This window comes from Tachypleus tridentatus, chromosome 2, assembly GCF_004210375.1.
Source record: "Tachypleus tridentatus isolate NWPU-2018 chromosome 2, ASM421037v1, whole genome shotgun sequence".
Classification (NCBI taxonomy): domain Eukaryota; kingdom Metazoa; phylum Arthropoda; class Merostomata; order Xiphosura; family Limulidae; genus Tachypleus; species Tachypleus tridentatus.
Genome location: NC_134826.1, coordinates 107011068 through 107028773, shown reverse-complemented (window position 1 = coordinate 107028773; position 17706 = coordinate 107011068). Strand labels below are relative to the sequence as shown.

General features: G+C 32.9%; 1 protein-coding gene across 1 annotated transcript in view; it reads right to left on the bottom strand.

Moving 5' to 3' along the window:
- SMC2 (structural maintenance of chromosomes 2) overlaps nucleotides 1-17706 on the bottom strand; it is a 91292-nt gene that overhangs the window by 50896 nt on the left and 22690 nt on the right. Inside the window, exons 4-8 of the mRNA XM_076490114.1 lie at nucleotides 12546-12656; nucleotides 5639-5776; nucleotides 4057-4197; nucleotides 3767-3916; nucleotides 3244-3433 (exon numbers count right to left, since the gene is read on the bottom strand). Coding sequence (XP_076346229.1) covers nucleotides 3244-3433; nucleotides 3767-3916; nucleotides 4057-4197; nucleotides 5639-5776; nucleotides 12546-12656 — 730 coding nt within the window. The remainder of the gene's footprint in view (nucleotides 1-3243; nucleotides 3434-3766; nucleotides 3917-4056; nucleotides 4198-5638; nucleotides 5777-12545; nucleotides 12657-17706) is intronic.

The following is a 17706-nucleotide window of genomic DNA, read 5'->3' as shown; positions in this document are numbered from 1 at the left end:
CCAAAATGAATCTCCACCCTAGAAGAGTCTTCTTAAACATTTGGTGGTGTGATCCACTTTGAGTTGTTTCCATTCAATGTGACGATTACAGACTTCTACTGTCAACAGTTAGAGAACCTGAATGTTGCACTGAAAGAAAGAGGCCTGCTTTGATCAATCATAAAGGTGTTGCGTTACCCCAGAATACCACACAGCCCCATATAGCATGTGTCACACCTGCAAAGATTTAAGAACTGGGAAAAACTTCCACATTCTCCTTATTCTCCAGACGTTGCCCTCATCTGATTATCATCTATTCCAAAGTTTGCAGAACTATACTGATGGAAAAGAGCTTTAAAATGCATGAAGATGTCCAAACTACCTTCTGCATTCTCTTCCTTGAAACTCCAAGAATTTTATAGAAGTGGTATTCAGGAGCTTGTGAACTGTTGGCAGAACGCAATTAATAATAATAATGGGACATGCACTATTAAATAACACTAAAAGCATTTGAAATCCTCTCTCTTTTTCTGATCTTAAAATTGACCATTACTTAAGGGATGACCTGAGTTTGATACATTCCTACAGATGTATTTGGTTAAAAAGACATCTTACTTTTAAGTAAGCTTACATTTAAGCTTTCCATTCTTTGTATCACAAGATATATTAATTTTAAATTTATACTTCAGTACAAAAGCACTATCAAGTTAGCTTTTAATTTTTTTAAGCATTTAACCATTATTAACTTTTGCTATGGGTATCTTTTTCTGCAAATATTACTAGGTTCTAGCAAATTATATTTAAAATTTTATTAAATTATTTTATCATTTGGCAAGAAAACATAGCTAATAATGCATATTTCAATAGTGTACACACTTGAAATCCTTAATTTTATATGAAAGTATTTCTAAAAATTCCTGATTTTCTCCTAGTGGGAGAAAGGTGACATTTTCTGTAAGCATCCCATCCCCATTTTATTCACCACCCCTCTAAGAAGTATAAAATTAACTATTATAATATTGTCATCACTCAAAGAATAATGTTTATATCTTCAATCTCATTTAATTACAGAGCCATAAAATAGAAAATAACTTTTTTGACAAGCCTGCTTGTCACATCATCTTCACAAAATGCCAATAGTTCTCTCCCTGACATTTAATATGTAGTTTGATATATTAAAACCTTGGCTTTTGTTGGTTATATTCAATATTACATTGTTTTCTGTACAAAGAACTGTCTACTACTGCCCTCCCATTTCAAACTTTATTCTTACTGGAAATACATTAACAAGCTTAGCTGCATTTTTAACAGCTCTTTATTATGACAACAGTGATCCAGATATGTATAATCTAGTTATGATCTAGGTAAGTATTTCTTGTTTTTCATGTTATTCTTTACTTATTCTTGTAAAAGTAATTAAAATAGAGAAATTAGAAAATTTTCAGGTAAAAATAAATAATAAAATTTCCCCAGCAAGTATGCTTACAAGCAGCCCATGTGTTATGCAATTTAGCAGTGTAATGCAAGCTGTGCATTCAATGACTTACAAATGTTATGGTTCAAAGGGCAGTAAGACAATAAAATTTATGTATAAACAGATGTATATTGTTATGAATTTAAAGCTAGTTAGGATAAGCATATAAAGTTCCATGTTATAATAAAGTAATTTTAGAATTAAGTGATTTAGATTTTATGTATATACAACCACACTTTTTTTTGGGGGGAGTTGGTTTCAAGGTTAGTGAAACTGACCAGTCTTTTAAAGAGTTAGGGTAGAAAAAGTTACAGATAAAATATAAAGTTTTACTGACACAAAACATTTGAAATGTATTTAGAAGGTTCTAGAGAGTATGCAAACAAAACCTTATGGCATCTGGAATCAGATATCAGGTCTGTGGAAGGGAGTGTTATCTGCCATCAACACCAACAGAATGTGCCATTCTACTCTCAACTGAGTGATATGATGTATCACTCAAGAGAAGAGGCCTACAGTCCATACCAGTGGTAATGAACTTGTAAGTGGCAAAGATCCCATACTACATCAAGTTAAATGTAAACCATCACAGAATTTTAAATATGCATTTATAAAAATAATACATAACTAATTAAAATATAAATGTAAAACCTAAATACAATCTAACTGTTTAGCAAACTAATATATAAAGGCAAGAAACACTTGCCAAGCACTCTGTACATCTCAAGAGAACAATGGACTAAGCTTCTATCTCATGCTACATGTCCATACACTGGTAGCAATTTCTTTAAGCTATACATGAATGGTGTAAAATCTGCTCTTTTTATTAGTCACATGCATGTCGTTCACCTTCGAACTATTACTTGGCAGCACATCTTTGCAAGTGAACATGACTGACCTTAAGCTTAGAAATAATTTCAACCCCTATTTCTTGTTTAAAAACCAGTTTGTTGAAATATACATATTATAAATACAATATAAATTTGTAATAAATTACAATGTTTTATCAGTAATGTTGAAATATTGATACAAGAATTAATGGATTTAATAAAGAATTTTTAAATAAAATTAAATTATTCTGTAGCAAATACAAGAACATGTTAAATAAATAAATTAGAGAAAGTTTACTTTAAATTTCTAATAACTATTTTTAGTTAATAATAAGGTCATTTAACAACTTGGCACAACTTTATGAGGATGCAAACCTTGCTGCACATAAAGGCTTGCTTAAAGCATAATAGTCACAATAGACATGGTGATTGGGAGCTGTACTGGTTTGGACAGCTGGATGGGACACTTCGTACTGGTATAGTTCATTTGCTGTGTTGTCAATTAGTGCCTTTCTACCATATTGTTTTATATTATTTACCCACAAATGGTAGTATCTTATTTCTTTACTTGGGAGAGCAGTCACCTTTCTGCAACTGTCTGCAGGCAGTGAAGGGTGATACAGATGTGGAAAAATTGTGGGCTTGAATACCCACATCTCACTCTCCTAATTTCTAATATCTATTGCTATTCTTTATTTCTCATGCAAGACTGGCAAGCAGAGGTTAAAACTGATGAAAGTGTATCCCCACCACTATGTGGGTCCTACTTCTATAATTACTTCCAAAACCTAGGGTATATTTTATAATCTCACATTGTAGCTTGTACCCTGGAATTATTTCAGTTGATACAATTTTTTTTTTGTATTTGTTTTGTTTTGGCTTGTTTTTAAATTAAAATAAATTACAAGCAAACACACACACACAAACACAAAGTACTGAAAAATTAAATTGGAAACATACTCATCAACTGATCAGCTAAAGTTGCCTCTTCTCCATCCTCATTACTAGAAAGACCAGCACTCACAGCCTGAAAATGCTTCTGCGCTGCAGTCAGAGCTTCACTGTCTACTTTGCTATCCTGTTGCAATTTTTCTAATTGGGTCAGCAATGTTTGAAGTTGTTTTTCTTTGCTTACAGTTGTTGCAACATCCTATAAGGTTTTATTACATAAACATAATGTCAACAACAAAATTAAAAAGTAGTTTATACAAACTTTCATTTCAAATAGTTTGAATTAGCACAGTACATAATCTTGCTCATATATACATTATACTAAATATTCATTCAATAATAGTGACATAGAAAAGTCATAATATTATGTCCATTCTTTTCTGCACAGAACATAAAAGTTTGCCCCAGAACTTCCTCATTAAGAAAAATTTAACTTGTAACATTAATAATATCAGATGTGCTCCAAAAGTTATTACTAAATGAGCAAAACAAACTTATATACAAAAGTTGTAGCACAATTCTATAAAATCACCTCATCGAGGTTTTTCTGCAAATCTTTTTTTTTCTTGTTTTCTTCCTTCAGACAATCTCTCTTGTACTGAAGATCACTGTTAAATTTGGCCTCAGACATCTGCTTTTCTTTAAGTGCCTCTTCCAACCTTGAAAGTTTTCCTCCAGCTTCCTGAAAATTATAGAAATATGCAAATGAATTTCTGAAAACTAACAATTTTGAAAAAGGTATTAATATATATAGTTCCACCCAAAATTTTAATGAAATTAAGTCTAAATAGCTAAGCAACTTCAACAATATGGAGATTTCACCTCATCTTTTTGCTTTTCCAATTCATAAATATGTTGATCCAACTCTTTAACTTTCTTTTCTACTTGGACAATATGATTCTGGTGAGATGCAATATTTTCTTTCATCTCGTTCAGTATTTCTGTTGATTTCTGACACAGTTCCTGTTAAATAAATAACTAATGTTTATTCACATCAAAAGTCCATAAAAATCTTCATGATTCACTCTACTTCCTCGATTGTGCAAAAATCCTTTCATTTGGCAAATTAATTTCACACCCAAAATAATTTCTAATTTTTTTTCAGTATCAAAATATGATACTCAAAATACTAATATGATTAGTCTGAAATAATTAAAATAATAAAAAGTGATGCCTTAAGATTAACAGATGAAATTAAGATTTTTTGTAGGGTCTAAATTACTACATAACTAGGAAAATCAAACACTATCATAATAATGAAAAAACAAAAATTCACAAAAACTGCAATCCTTGAAAAATTATACGTTACATTTCTTAAAGGTTAACCCTTCTAATAACGAGAATTAGATTCCACCCAGCCCTTATTCCCAAAAGTAACCATAAAGCAGATACATCGTAACTTTTTAAAATGTACACACATTCACAACATTTTGAAGATTATCAGTAAACATTATAAAGCATTCATACACAAAGTATTAAATTTTTAAATTAAGTTTTAACAGTTGTAAATTAATTATTTGCTTGTGCATAAGTATTTTCTTGTACTGACTACCTAACTTAAATCTCATAACATTTTACATATAAAATTTGTTGTTTTTTTCTGACCTGTCAACAATACCTACTTAACATTACTTTATGCAATAATATAAAACATTAATACCTCAAAATGCAGGAGAGATAAGAATTTATGTTCTAGCTTGTCAATATTAGTAATCAGTTTCTTATTTGTAAAAAGACTGGATTTTTGCATTTGGACATCATAAACATCTAATCTGAAGGAATGCTCCATTCAACATACCACATGAAACAAACATCAATATTTAGATTTGTTTTTTAATATTTACTTTTAAATTAATAAATTAACTAATGTATAACACTAAGTTTTAAATTATAATTTACAATTTGATGTTAAAGTTATTGACATATATTCATAGAATGGTAGTTCAACATTTTGGATGGAAATTTACAAACATGATGATGTGGTCTTGGACCCGTGACCACAGGAAGACCCATCTCTATAGGGTTGATGAATAAATTTAATGTAACTGTAGAAATATTATCAAATGTAAGCCTCATTGAAGAAATATTTTTGTTTTGTCCAGTTTACTTATTTAGAAATGAAGAACACTGAAGAATATTGTAACAATTATCTGCACAAGCTGTTTGGTAAGAAAAAATAATAATTTAGTGATATTTTGAATGTTTTCAGTATTAATCGTTCATCACACAGATGTTTCCACAAAAAATGTTCACAAACAAAAGAATTTTTGAGCAAACTTGATATTTTCAACAGTAGTTTGTAAAAAATAATATACCCATTTATTCAAAGTTTATGATATACCACTTCACTTCAGTGCTATATAAAAGTGAACTAAGTGACATATCTTTTTTTTTTGTTACTTACCTGTGTCTGAACAAACTGCCAAGCTATATAGAGCTTTGTCAAATGTTCCAATTCTCGAACAACTTTTGTGTATTCCATATAAGCCTGCCGCTCAGCTTTCAAGCGGGTCAAAGTGGGGGTAATCTCTTCATTCAATATCTTATGGAAAATATTTTAAACAAAATGTCTCAAAATCAATAAAACATTTAAGAAAAGAAATTGAAAGAGGTATGGATAGAACACACTGCTATATTTGTACGTTGTCTTTTTATTCTAGTTCTACATTTCTTAGAATTAACTTAGCATGTTAAATGAACAACTAATTATATTCTTGAATAAAGAAAATACTAAGTACTATAGAAGTTTATATTCTAAATCTAATTTATTTACTGCTCAATAGTTTTTCAGTTTGATATATAATACTAAAAATTAAATGTACATTTTCCCACATCATACACAAATTTGATACCAAAGATTTTTCACAGAAGAGTATCAAAGAGGAAAAAATACAACAAAAAAAACAGAAAATAATTTAACTAATATGACTATTCCAAATAATTGTTTATACATAAATCATGATGCAAGTCACTCATTTTACTGGATAGGCATTGTTCGAGTTTTTATATTACATAGAGAGGTTCTTGTTTTTCTTTTTTTTTAAACTAAGAACACCTTTTTTGTACTGAAAGAAAAAAATGGAACACAGAAAAATTGAAAATCTTTTGTTTAAAAGTTTATTACAGCTTAAAGCTGTGCTGAAAGAGATTGATAAGTGATTAAGGAGGTTTATGAAAAGGCACTTATTCAAGCAAAACTATCATACACGTTGCTCATTAAATCTGTATCAATTATATTTTCACCTTAAACTGTGTGCATATATTTCACACAAGATTAATTCAAATTGGTCATTAAAAGGATTTCAAAAGGTAAAAATGTTATTACATCACAGATCAAATGAACTGTAAACCACACTAGTGGTATTCAAATTTAGGATATTAATCAAAACAATTAGCTTTTTTTTTGTCTGAAAAAGGTCAACACTTAACATTGAAATTGACCTATCAAAATGTAGCTGCAAAGTTACTGAAGAATTTCTGGAATTAAGACATGCATGTTTCTGGATTTTATTTTACAACATGAAATTGTGTATAAAAGCAGAGCTTAAGAAGTAGATTTTGGACATAAAACATAAGCATTCTTTAACCCCATCTCCCCAGGTGTCCTTCACTACACTTAAAGTTTTAATATCTTACATTCAAAAATTGTATTAAAAACTACTTTATGTTATGCAGGTAGAACTGCATAAAATCTTAATGAATAATTCATATTTTTATAGTATACAAGTTCTAAAATCTTTATTTTACAAGGGATCATTTGAAAACATCTTGAATTTATTTATTAAAGAGTAATTTACATTTAATTATGTAGATATCTGAACAAGGATAATTTTTATACAAGTTTCAACTTTGTTTGGTTACACAGCGATTGAATAGAAAATCAGATACCTCCTGCCACATCCACGTTTTCATAACTTGTTAATAGGTGACCATTTAATTATGTTTTATCTATAACAAACAGAAACAAGGTTTTCATTTATCAAATGAAGTGTTGTATAATGCTATGTTCTGAACAATTAAATGTCAATTGCATTCGAGTACAAACATTGTTCCTCTCAGACAGATACCCATCTTGGATGAATTTGTAATGACTCTTGTCGCAGTGTTAAAAACCAAGAAAAGTTTTGATAGGTATGGGAATTTGTCTAAGTTTTGCATGTTATTAATCTAAACTGCATAAAAAAAAATTAAAGAAACATGTATTTTTTTTTAAATAATTTATCTCAGTTTTCCAAATGTGATATTTTTATTTTATTTTTAGGAAATTTGCCTCATTTCAGTTCCAACTATTGTTTAATGTGTGATGAACAGTAAAAACATTAAGTAATAAAATTTTTAAAAATGACCAACATCACCAAAACTCATATCCCATACTGTGTTTAAAACATGCTTTAAAAAGTTTACATGCATTTATTCAAGAAATGTTTGAAACATTCAATATCTAGTGTGACCTCCAAAGGCTGTGTCACACTCCTGACACTGATTTGACACACTTCAAATCACTTTATTGATATTATATTGGGGTATGGCAGCCCACTTGTCTACCAGGGCTCGTCAGAGTTGCTGTACATTCTGAGGAGGGTGCTGGCATTGACTAACATGCCTTGACAACATATCCCAACAATGTTCAATCGGATTTAAATCTGGAGATCTGGCAGGCCACTCAAATCTCTATTCCTTCCTTGTCAAGGAAGTCCACACACAGTCTGGCAACATGGGCTTGCACATTAACCTGCATGAAAATGAACCTATTGCCAACAACATTGACAAAAGGTCTCCCAATGGGTTCCAGAATTTCGTCTCTATATCATCGTGTGTTCAGAGAACCTTGTCAAGTGTGAGTAAGTCTGTGCAGCCACCCAAGCATATGCCTGCCCAGATCATTACAGAACATCCTCCATCAGCATCGACTTGCACAATGTTAGGGTGGAAAAATCGCACATCCATCATCAAGAGACACAGTGAACCTACTCCCGTCTGTTCACAGCATGATGGTCCATTGACCAAGTTCCCAGTCCAGATGCTGACGAGCAAACTCCAACCTGGCTGCACAGTGTCGTGCTGTTAAAATAATTACTCTTGCAGACCACCTAGCCCTAAGATGTCCTTTGTACAGACAACTGCGAACTGTTTGGGTCGACACACAGGTTCCAGTGGAAAGGTGACTGTTATTTCACAGTGACCAAGCCGTAGCTAACCTGTACTGCAGAGAAGTAGTCACGATGTAGCGGTCCTCTCTGACTGTTGTGCAGCGATGATGACCTTGACCTGGTCTCCTGTCATAAGAGTTCGTCTCCTTGTAGCAATGCCAAAATTGATTGACGACTATTAGTGACACACCAACACACTGTGCCACCAGTCTTTGAGTCTGGCACAGCATCTGGACCACCCTGGCCACCTCGTTCTCTGTCAGATGCAGAGATACCAACTATTTCAAATGACTAGCATAATGATTGTAGACAGAGCCCATACAGATATTGTACAACCACTGGATACAGTTTTGAGTCATCTATGTCTATGGAACCATCTGTGGCTGAACTGTAAACTGTTAATAAGTATGCTTGAAATCATTTTGTCATCTTCACAACCCAACATTTGTACAATGGCTGTAGTTTTGGTTCTAGCACAGCCACATTTGTTTGCTATATCAGAGTCTTGGAACATTTTTCTGAATAGATGTCCTGCATGATCAGCTAGAGCTAGGGGTAAATTATGAGCAATGACAAATTACATGAACATCACTTCTGCATTTATGGTTTCATATTCTGAATTCTTACTCATAAATGTCGTTATCTGCATCATTTTTGTCTTTGCCTCAGCCTTTTGTTGGCAAGATGCAGATTTTGTATGTCTAGAACAATCGTTTATCCTGCCATGCACCACAGAAAAAAAATTGATGTGAAACTGTACAAAACGCATGACTGTCACTAAGTTTTGATGCAATGACTGGATATTTTGCACTATACTCTTTCCTAAATTTTTGATTCACAGTTTTACTCCTTTTAGAATTGCCAGAAACAAGACAATCTGGTGAACGAGTTCTGTTTTTTTCCATCTTGTGATCGATCACATTGGAATTTCTATGCCTCATAGAAAACGAGAAATACCCATCTACGCGAGCACTGATTGGCTGACAAGCACTGATGATGAAACTATGGATTCCCCCACATACCCAGTACAGACAAGCACCGCACTCAAACTATTGGTACACATCGGAGATAAATATTTTTTGTTATTTCAAACACAAACATGATTATCGCAAGTAGCCATTTGGACTACGTCTTTTATTTATTATAAAAATTTGTATCTCACTAGAAATTTTCTAGTATTGGGGGAACAATTTATCACTTTATTGTATAGGTCTAAGTAATGTATAATTTGGGAGTTGCAACAAGTCGTAATATTTGTCTGTATGAGTGTATAGTTATAATGTATACACCAAAATCGTAATGATTACGCTCAAATTGTAATGGTTGGCATCTCTGCAGATGGCACCTGAGTGCTTGACAAAATGAGCTGCAAAATATCCATGTTGATGTTTATTTTAAGAATTAATGAAGAATGCATAGTTTCATGTAATAGCCTTATACAGGGTACCCCTATTTTCATTTGAGTTGCTTCAAACTTCACTTGCAAGCTTAGAAAATTTACACTTGTAGACTAACAGATATGTTTTTCATACATAAATTTAATTATGAGAAAAATAGTGAAATATGTACCTGTTCCTTTAATCTTTTTGAGCAGTATACATTGTTTTGAGCATTATTTAATTAAATACTAATTATTAATTTCAATAAAATGAGTAGTATAAAAATTAAGGTCAACTCAAGTAAAAAAGCAAGAAAAAGATTTTAAGTAATTTTTGTTTTTCATGTTTACATATTTTTTGTATGTATAAAAAAATACCACTAAAATGTAAAAATAACATTTAATTTTTAGGTAAGTTAAGATTAGATTAAGTGTAATATATAACAACAATAATAATAATAATAATAATAATAATACCAAAAAATGTTTCATTTCTAGTCTGACTGTACTAGATGTAGCAGCTCATGGGCAACCATAATTCAATTGCATAAAGTGAGCTGCATGTTCCCTTAGTGATTTACCACTTCTAAACACTTAGACAGTAGTTAGTCATGGTTCAAAAGCAATAACACAATAAAATTACTATAAATAGTTATATACTGTTAGGAATTTGGAGCTAATTAGGATAAACAAAATGTGGTTATGAGGTAATTTGAATTTACTGATCTCATTTTGGAGTTAGGCAAACTATCAAGCTTTACTAAAAATGTTTCAAATGTATTTAGGAGGTCTTAGGAATTACAGAAAAGTTAGATATTTTTGAGATAGGGAAAAAGTATTTGTAAACATAAAAATTACTTTGTACAAAGATTATCCAAAATAAATACACATATTTATGGAGAAATCTTTATCTTATTAAACAAACTTCACTAAAGATATGAAGTTTTTGTATGTTAAAAGGCATAATATTAAGTGAAATACTGCCAAATGTTGTGAAGCTACACACACTATATTGAAAGTTAGAAGTACAAAGAGATTGTATGGTTGGACATATAAGACTGACCTCATGTTGAAAGGTTGGGTGTTTGACATTTATTGGCACAAAGAACTAACTTATCTGCATCAAACAACTGGTAAACAATAAAAGTAAAATTATTATAACAAGTCAAAAGTTCAAACAAAACAATGGTTAAAATTTGAATAAAAGATTTAAATAGCATTAAAAAGGCCAATGACCCTTAAAAATTTAAAAACAGAAATAAGGTGGTCAGTGTTAATACCCAAACCAGCCATCTGAGATACATTATAATTTCAAGTGGGTTTCTCATCATGAAGAACTTCCAAACACAACTTCCTGACTGACTTCGGGGTGCAAGCAAGCCCTCAAACTCCTTTCAAATGAAAAAGGGAGACATCTACCCTTAGGATTTCTCATATAATGAATGCAGAATCAGAATTTAAGGTGTTCAGTCCAATTGTGATGGTGACTGTGCAACAGTTATCGTCCATGTGTGGTCAAATGCCAATATTTTTTTTTCAGTTTTTCTTTGAGGATTATGTTTCAGTGCCCACTGATCCCACCACCATGGAGATCTATGAAGTGACACTAGAATGCCAAACAAAGACATTGCAACAATTCAAGGGTTTTGTGAGCATTATACCCAAACACCAGCATCAGATAAAAAGTCCACAACACCTGTTGAGAAAGTCCAACACTGGTACACCATTGATCCTAGCCCAAGAGGACCAGCCAATTGACCCTGGGTAAGACACCTCAAAACTGCCCACCTACAGGAATACAAAGCCAAAGTGGAGTGTTGGGGTTCAACCCCTCAACCACCAGGATCCTTTCATCCCCTTCAAAAGTCTTCAGCCACAGCAAACACGAGTGGATTTCAGATTCTAGGAGGCAAATTGAAAGTACAGAAACTTCACTGAGAAGTCCGCTCACGACGTACAGGAATCCAACTCGAGGAAACGTGCTGAGAAGATTAATGCAATTTTTTTAAACACAGTTGTACTTCAAACCAATTGGAATGTTACTGAGTATTATAAAAATACTACTAGTGTCATCAGGAACTAATTTGAAAACAAACACTAATCTACATTTTTATCATATAGCACAACAGTGTGAAGTTTGATTAAAGGAACTACAGAAGAATTCCTTTTAAGTTATTATGACTATTATAGTGACGTTTTGAACATTCTACATAACCAGGTGAAAAGTGCCCCAATTACCTAACTCCACAATACTTGTTAACAATAACTTTGAGGTCAAAATACATCAATAATGGTTAATCATGTTAAAATCATTATATTCAATTATTCTAAGGTTAAAATTCTGTTTCAACAAGTCATATACAGGAAGTTTTAAATGTGGGACCACCCATATTACATTATATTAATTTGACTGCTATATTTATATAAAATCACCTGTAAAGCTAAAGATATTTCAAGAAACTAGTGAACAAAACAGTCTGCTTTCATTATGATACACAGTACTTAAAACTATTTAACAAAAAATAAATACTACACACAATATTCAATCAGAAGTATGCTACTCCCTCTCTCCATCTTTTTTACATTGAATTAATTTCACCAAATAAGAATTAACCACTCTTCAGATTTAAAATATTTCACAAAAGCCATCTGTACTCTTATTTATGAACACCAAGGGTTATTCTCAAATTCTGCATAACAAGTTATTCCAGTAAATATTTGAAGACCAAGCATTATCTGGTATAATCAAGAACCTTGGGAGAATGTAGATATAAACGACTCACAGTGTCAATCTCTTTCAGCTTAGCATCTTTTTTTTCAATGGTTTTTTCTGCCGATTGTTTTTTGCTTTCATACATCCTGGTTCCAGCTGCTTCTTCAATCATAGATAATATCTGCAAGACAGTTACTGAAGCTATTATTTTTCATATATTACTATATCTTCAAGCAATAAAACCAAGTTACTTATTACCTACTCCACATCTTTCATCATATTCTAACAAAACTTTCATAACTTAGAATTACAAAATGGATACAGTACCAACAACTTAATAAAAAACATAAAGGAAGAAAATATAAAAAGTACAGATACTATTCTTCATACAATTATTCTCACAATATATTATTGTCTTAGTTTTGTTTTCACACAAAACAAACTCCTTAAATGATGAATTAAAAAATTAAGTAAATACAGAAATAAAGTACGGATGGCCCAAGAGTAGCCATTTCTCATAAACTGGCAGAACATTAACAAACCTGCACCTTACTAGGAACTATTAATAGAATTTTTCTACATTCACACCTCGAAGTATGCGACTTAATTTATACAAATGATTACTTTAGATTGATTAGTGTCAAAAACTAATAAATCAATCAAAAGTAGAATTAAAGAAACTCAATGAAAATTAGTGGTTTTAATTATTAGTTTTCAATCATTCCAATCATCCAAGTAATCGCAATATTGCTATTATGTTTTTAGTTGATAAACCATGAAACTACATAAATTTGCTATTTCTGTGCTTCCCAACTGTTGCCTTACAAGTTTTATTTTTACTTCAAGTTTGTTCAACTTTGGGAATAATTGTGTGATGTAACTATGAGGAAGGTAACTGGTTGCACAAACTGTAGCAAAATTGTTTTTCTTTTTTAAATGTAGGTTATAGGTAACTATGGGGAAGTAACTAGCTAGCAGTACCTCCTGCCAATTTGTTTTTCTTATACATGCCATAGTTTGAGGGACACAGTACTAGAGACTTTGGTTAGTCAATGTATAAATAACATTAATAGTTGAGCTCTCTTCACATTATTGAAAATACATTTCAAACCACATTCACTAACTTGATCCCAATGAAAGGTTCTCTTTGCAATCTAATCACTAGTATGAATTCTAACTCACTCTAGTCTCATATCCCATTATATTGCTTTGAGTAATTTTAATCACATAACTCTTTCCACCTATGTCAATGTGGACCTACACCCATTCCCTCTGCAAGAACCCCATTATTTTTCTATTCACTTTTTCTCAACAGTAAAACTTATGAAGAGCAATCTTGTGTTTACTGCAGTATTATTGCTACATTTATTACATTTTATCATGAATTATTTTAGACCTTTTCTGTAGGACTCGAGTTAATTGTTTGCTTTCTTGATTTAAAAACAGAAAAAGCACTTTTGGGATATTTTAAAATATGAACATCTCATACATGTGAGTAAGTTGTTTTTTCTGGTGCTCGCTCTGAAGCAAGGTTGTTGAAGATCAAGGGTGGACTAATGAGAATTACACTATTTTTACAATACCTTTCTTTACTCAGACAGCTACTCATGAAACTCGCATAGACATTCCATTTCCTGCACCCTTTATACAACTAGTATGCCATGTTTGTAATATTTGAGTATTTCTCCTGTAGCTTATGAATCATCACCTTTCTTGAGAAAAATTTTATTGGATTACATGATCCTTCCTCCTTTGCCAGACTATGGCAGATAAACTGATGGAGGAAGCTGCCATGTATTGAGCTCTTCATTTATTAGATCAGCATGCTTCAGATTTCAAACACCTGGAGAACCCCTATTTGCATTCTCAGAGATTAGACCATCTTCATATTTGGGTCTCCAGATAAATGAGACTATTCATCTTAAATGTTTCCAAAATTAGTTTGTTATAACAGTTGAGTTTTTATAGTTTTTGCCACTGTTGTCTGAGGCCTATCATAGATCACCTACTCAAATTTAGAGGATCTTAGTCATTAACTGACTTCCACTTTGATCAGATTATTGGCCTCTGTTCTCCCTTTGGTATTGTGCTATTCTGTTGCTGAAATGTCTTCCTAGAAGGAGTTTGCCATCCTGTGTCAATCCTTAGAGATTTCAGAAAAGCTTTCTTAGCCAGTCAATACTTGTAGGAATTCCAGTCAGCACAAAATGTGAATATGAGTCATTTACACTATCCATTGTTCTTCTGAAGTATAGTTTACTACATCTACCACTTGAATTTTCACACCTTCTGCTTTGGCATCACAATCCAGTGGAATGCAAATGCAACTTCAACCTTACAAGCAGGAATCATCCTCCAGAGCAAAGCACAGATTTTGACCTTGAGGTAGTACCTCATGGGGTCAGGTCCTGTGTGGTCTTATTTGAAAGTGTTCATGTCAGTATGAAAGATATTCATCACAGATAAATGGATCATTCAAGCCCTATAAGCAGATTGTTCCTTCTTTTTCATCTTCATCTCTTCTGTCTCTTGTATCAATTGGCTTTCCACTATTCCCGGGACCCTCTTAAATTCAACCATCAAAAATAAATCATCCAGGATATTGTGTACAAAAACACCATACAGTATGCCACCTCCTCTCTCTCTGATCAGTGTTGAGGTTATGTTGCATGTACCGAAGCATTTATGGGCTCAACATCACTGGTTATTTAATCTGTCGAGATTCTTTGGTATCCTACAACTTATCACTTTTAAATTTGACAAGTTGGATTCCTCAACTGGTTAGGATAGTTTACTCTGGTCTTTCACTGGAGTAGGAGAGGCTTTCTTGGGTCTCATCTCAAATTTGACACATTAATGTCCATGGCAGCTTGGTTACATCACAAACTGGAGGAAATTGTACAGATTGGTATGAGGATCACACCTAATACCTTTATACCACATAATTTATGTGATTTAACAGTCTCTTCCTTGGATGAATTCCAGCTACCTCCTGTAGCTATTCTACATGCTCTGACTTCGGTGTGACAGTGGTGAATAACTATTTCTTTCCAGGGACTCATCATTCTCATTTGGATCCACTCAGTGGTGAGTTGCCTGGTCAAGTATGCTTTTACAAATTTGCACTAGCTACCAGTAGACTAATAAGTAAATGTCTGGTAGCAGCAAGCTCTATGAAGATGGAGTGTTCCATGAGATCACCTTGGTTCTTTCTGGATGGTGAAAAACTGTCTGATATCAAATATAATATACAATACTGAACTGCCTCCATGGACAACCACAAGCAAAGCATAATGGGATTTTGCCCCTCCCTGCTAATTCCTATATTGAACAAATGTGGGTTTGTTTACTTTCCCAAATAAGAAACATAGTGCAAGAGATGAACTGTCTCATGAGGATCTTTCCTCAAAACACCCCAAAGAGTTTCCTACCTCTCTTCTTGTGGTGTAAGGGAGTTATTACCATTTTCAGTTGCTGGAGTGGTGGATAGAAGTCTATTCCTCCCAAGTGTTTTTATACTCTTATTCCACACAAGTGAAAAGGCAAAGCTTGGCACCCTCCCACCCTCCACTCTGGATGTTTGTCTCAGGAGCCTCCTCATAATTCTGGTTCAGAGATGACACTTCATTATCCAGTTGTGTAAGCATGGCCCTTCTTTTTAGTTGTTGGTTTGACTTAATTTGTTCTACATCCTCATAATTCCAGGGGCAAGAGGTGTACCTCCCAGAATGAGGTTAGTAATCAAAGACTGGATGATCCATTTCTTCAGATCTAATGAGCTCCATAATTTTGAGTTTAGATTGTTGTTTCATGTGCTTCTTCAGGTTGGGGGGAGAGAGGGGGAAACTTTCTCAGTTGGGTATTGCTTGCCTTCCCCTTCATAATTTTGGTAGCTCACATGCAACATTCTGTAGCTTTCAGGTTGTGTGCCTGGGCTTGTAATTTTGAGTTTGGTTTGTTACTTTTTGTGCTTCTTCATGTTGAAGTGAGAGTTCATCCACATAAGTATTGCTTGACTTCTCTTCACAATTCTGGTGGCTCAACATGTAACATTCTCTAGCATAAGGTTGGTCTCCCTTCATATCATATTTTAATCATCATGCCTTAACCAGTACAATTTTGATGTAGCTTTGTATCTGCAGCCCTATAATTTCAATTATCAGACTAGAAAAACTCATCTGTGTAGTTGGAGTCTAAATAAATTTTGTGATAGTGGAAAATGTTGATTCTATAGCTGATTGGCCCTTACTGTTCATGATTAGATTTTTTTTTTATTCAGATAAAGCACAGAGTACACCTGTTCCAGAAGTAGTGCAGATCCCCACTAGTCTGCTTTATTATATTTAAGTTTTGCACACCTGTTTTTCTAAGCAGATGCTTTCTGTGAGGATCTTGCCCTCACCAGCCCCTCAACCTTGCCAATGTGGGATTCTAGCTAAAGTGCAAGTGGAGGTTAACATATTGTGAAAGTTTACATTTCCCTATACCAAAAATGTATTTCTGATAATACATGCTTTCACACTATCCAACCCTTCCTCCACACATATACACCATTTTGGCCTAATAACCTTGCTAGATTTGAGAAACTGAATAAGAAAGAATAATGGGAAGCTTCTATGCAGATCAGATCAGCTGTAGGGAACAAATTAATATAGGTGGAGAGTCACAAAATTAAAATCACTAGGGGCAACATAGTACAGTATAAAGACTGAAGGAAGCAAAGTAAAATTCACACCAACAGTTAAATGGAAAAAAAACAAAAAAAAACCTTTCATTTGGATAAAGTGCAAGAAGAGGTATTATTGGTAATGCAATTTTGGTACAGCAAAATGTAAACTTTATAGAGATATACAATTTCTGTGGATATAAGGAAAACACTATGCTAATCCCATGATTTCTGTCTCATATTTTACATATATAAACAAGTTTTAATATATACTTACCAACTCTACTTATGGGTGCAGACAATTAGTCAACACTAATTTTTCTGATGCTATATAGATAGATTTAAGATTACCAAATACAAACATGAGAAGTGACCAATTATTAAATTACAAAGTAAATGAATCAGAAAAGATGATTGGTTTGTTTTGCATTTTGCACAAAGCTACACGAGGGCTATCTCACTAGCCGTCCCTAATTTTGCAGTGCAAGACTAGAGGGAAGGCAACTTGTCAGTCGTCACCACTCAATGCCAACTCTTGGGCTACTCTTTTACCAACAAATAGATG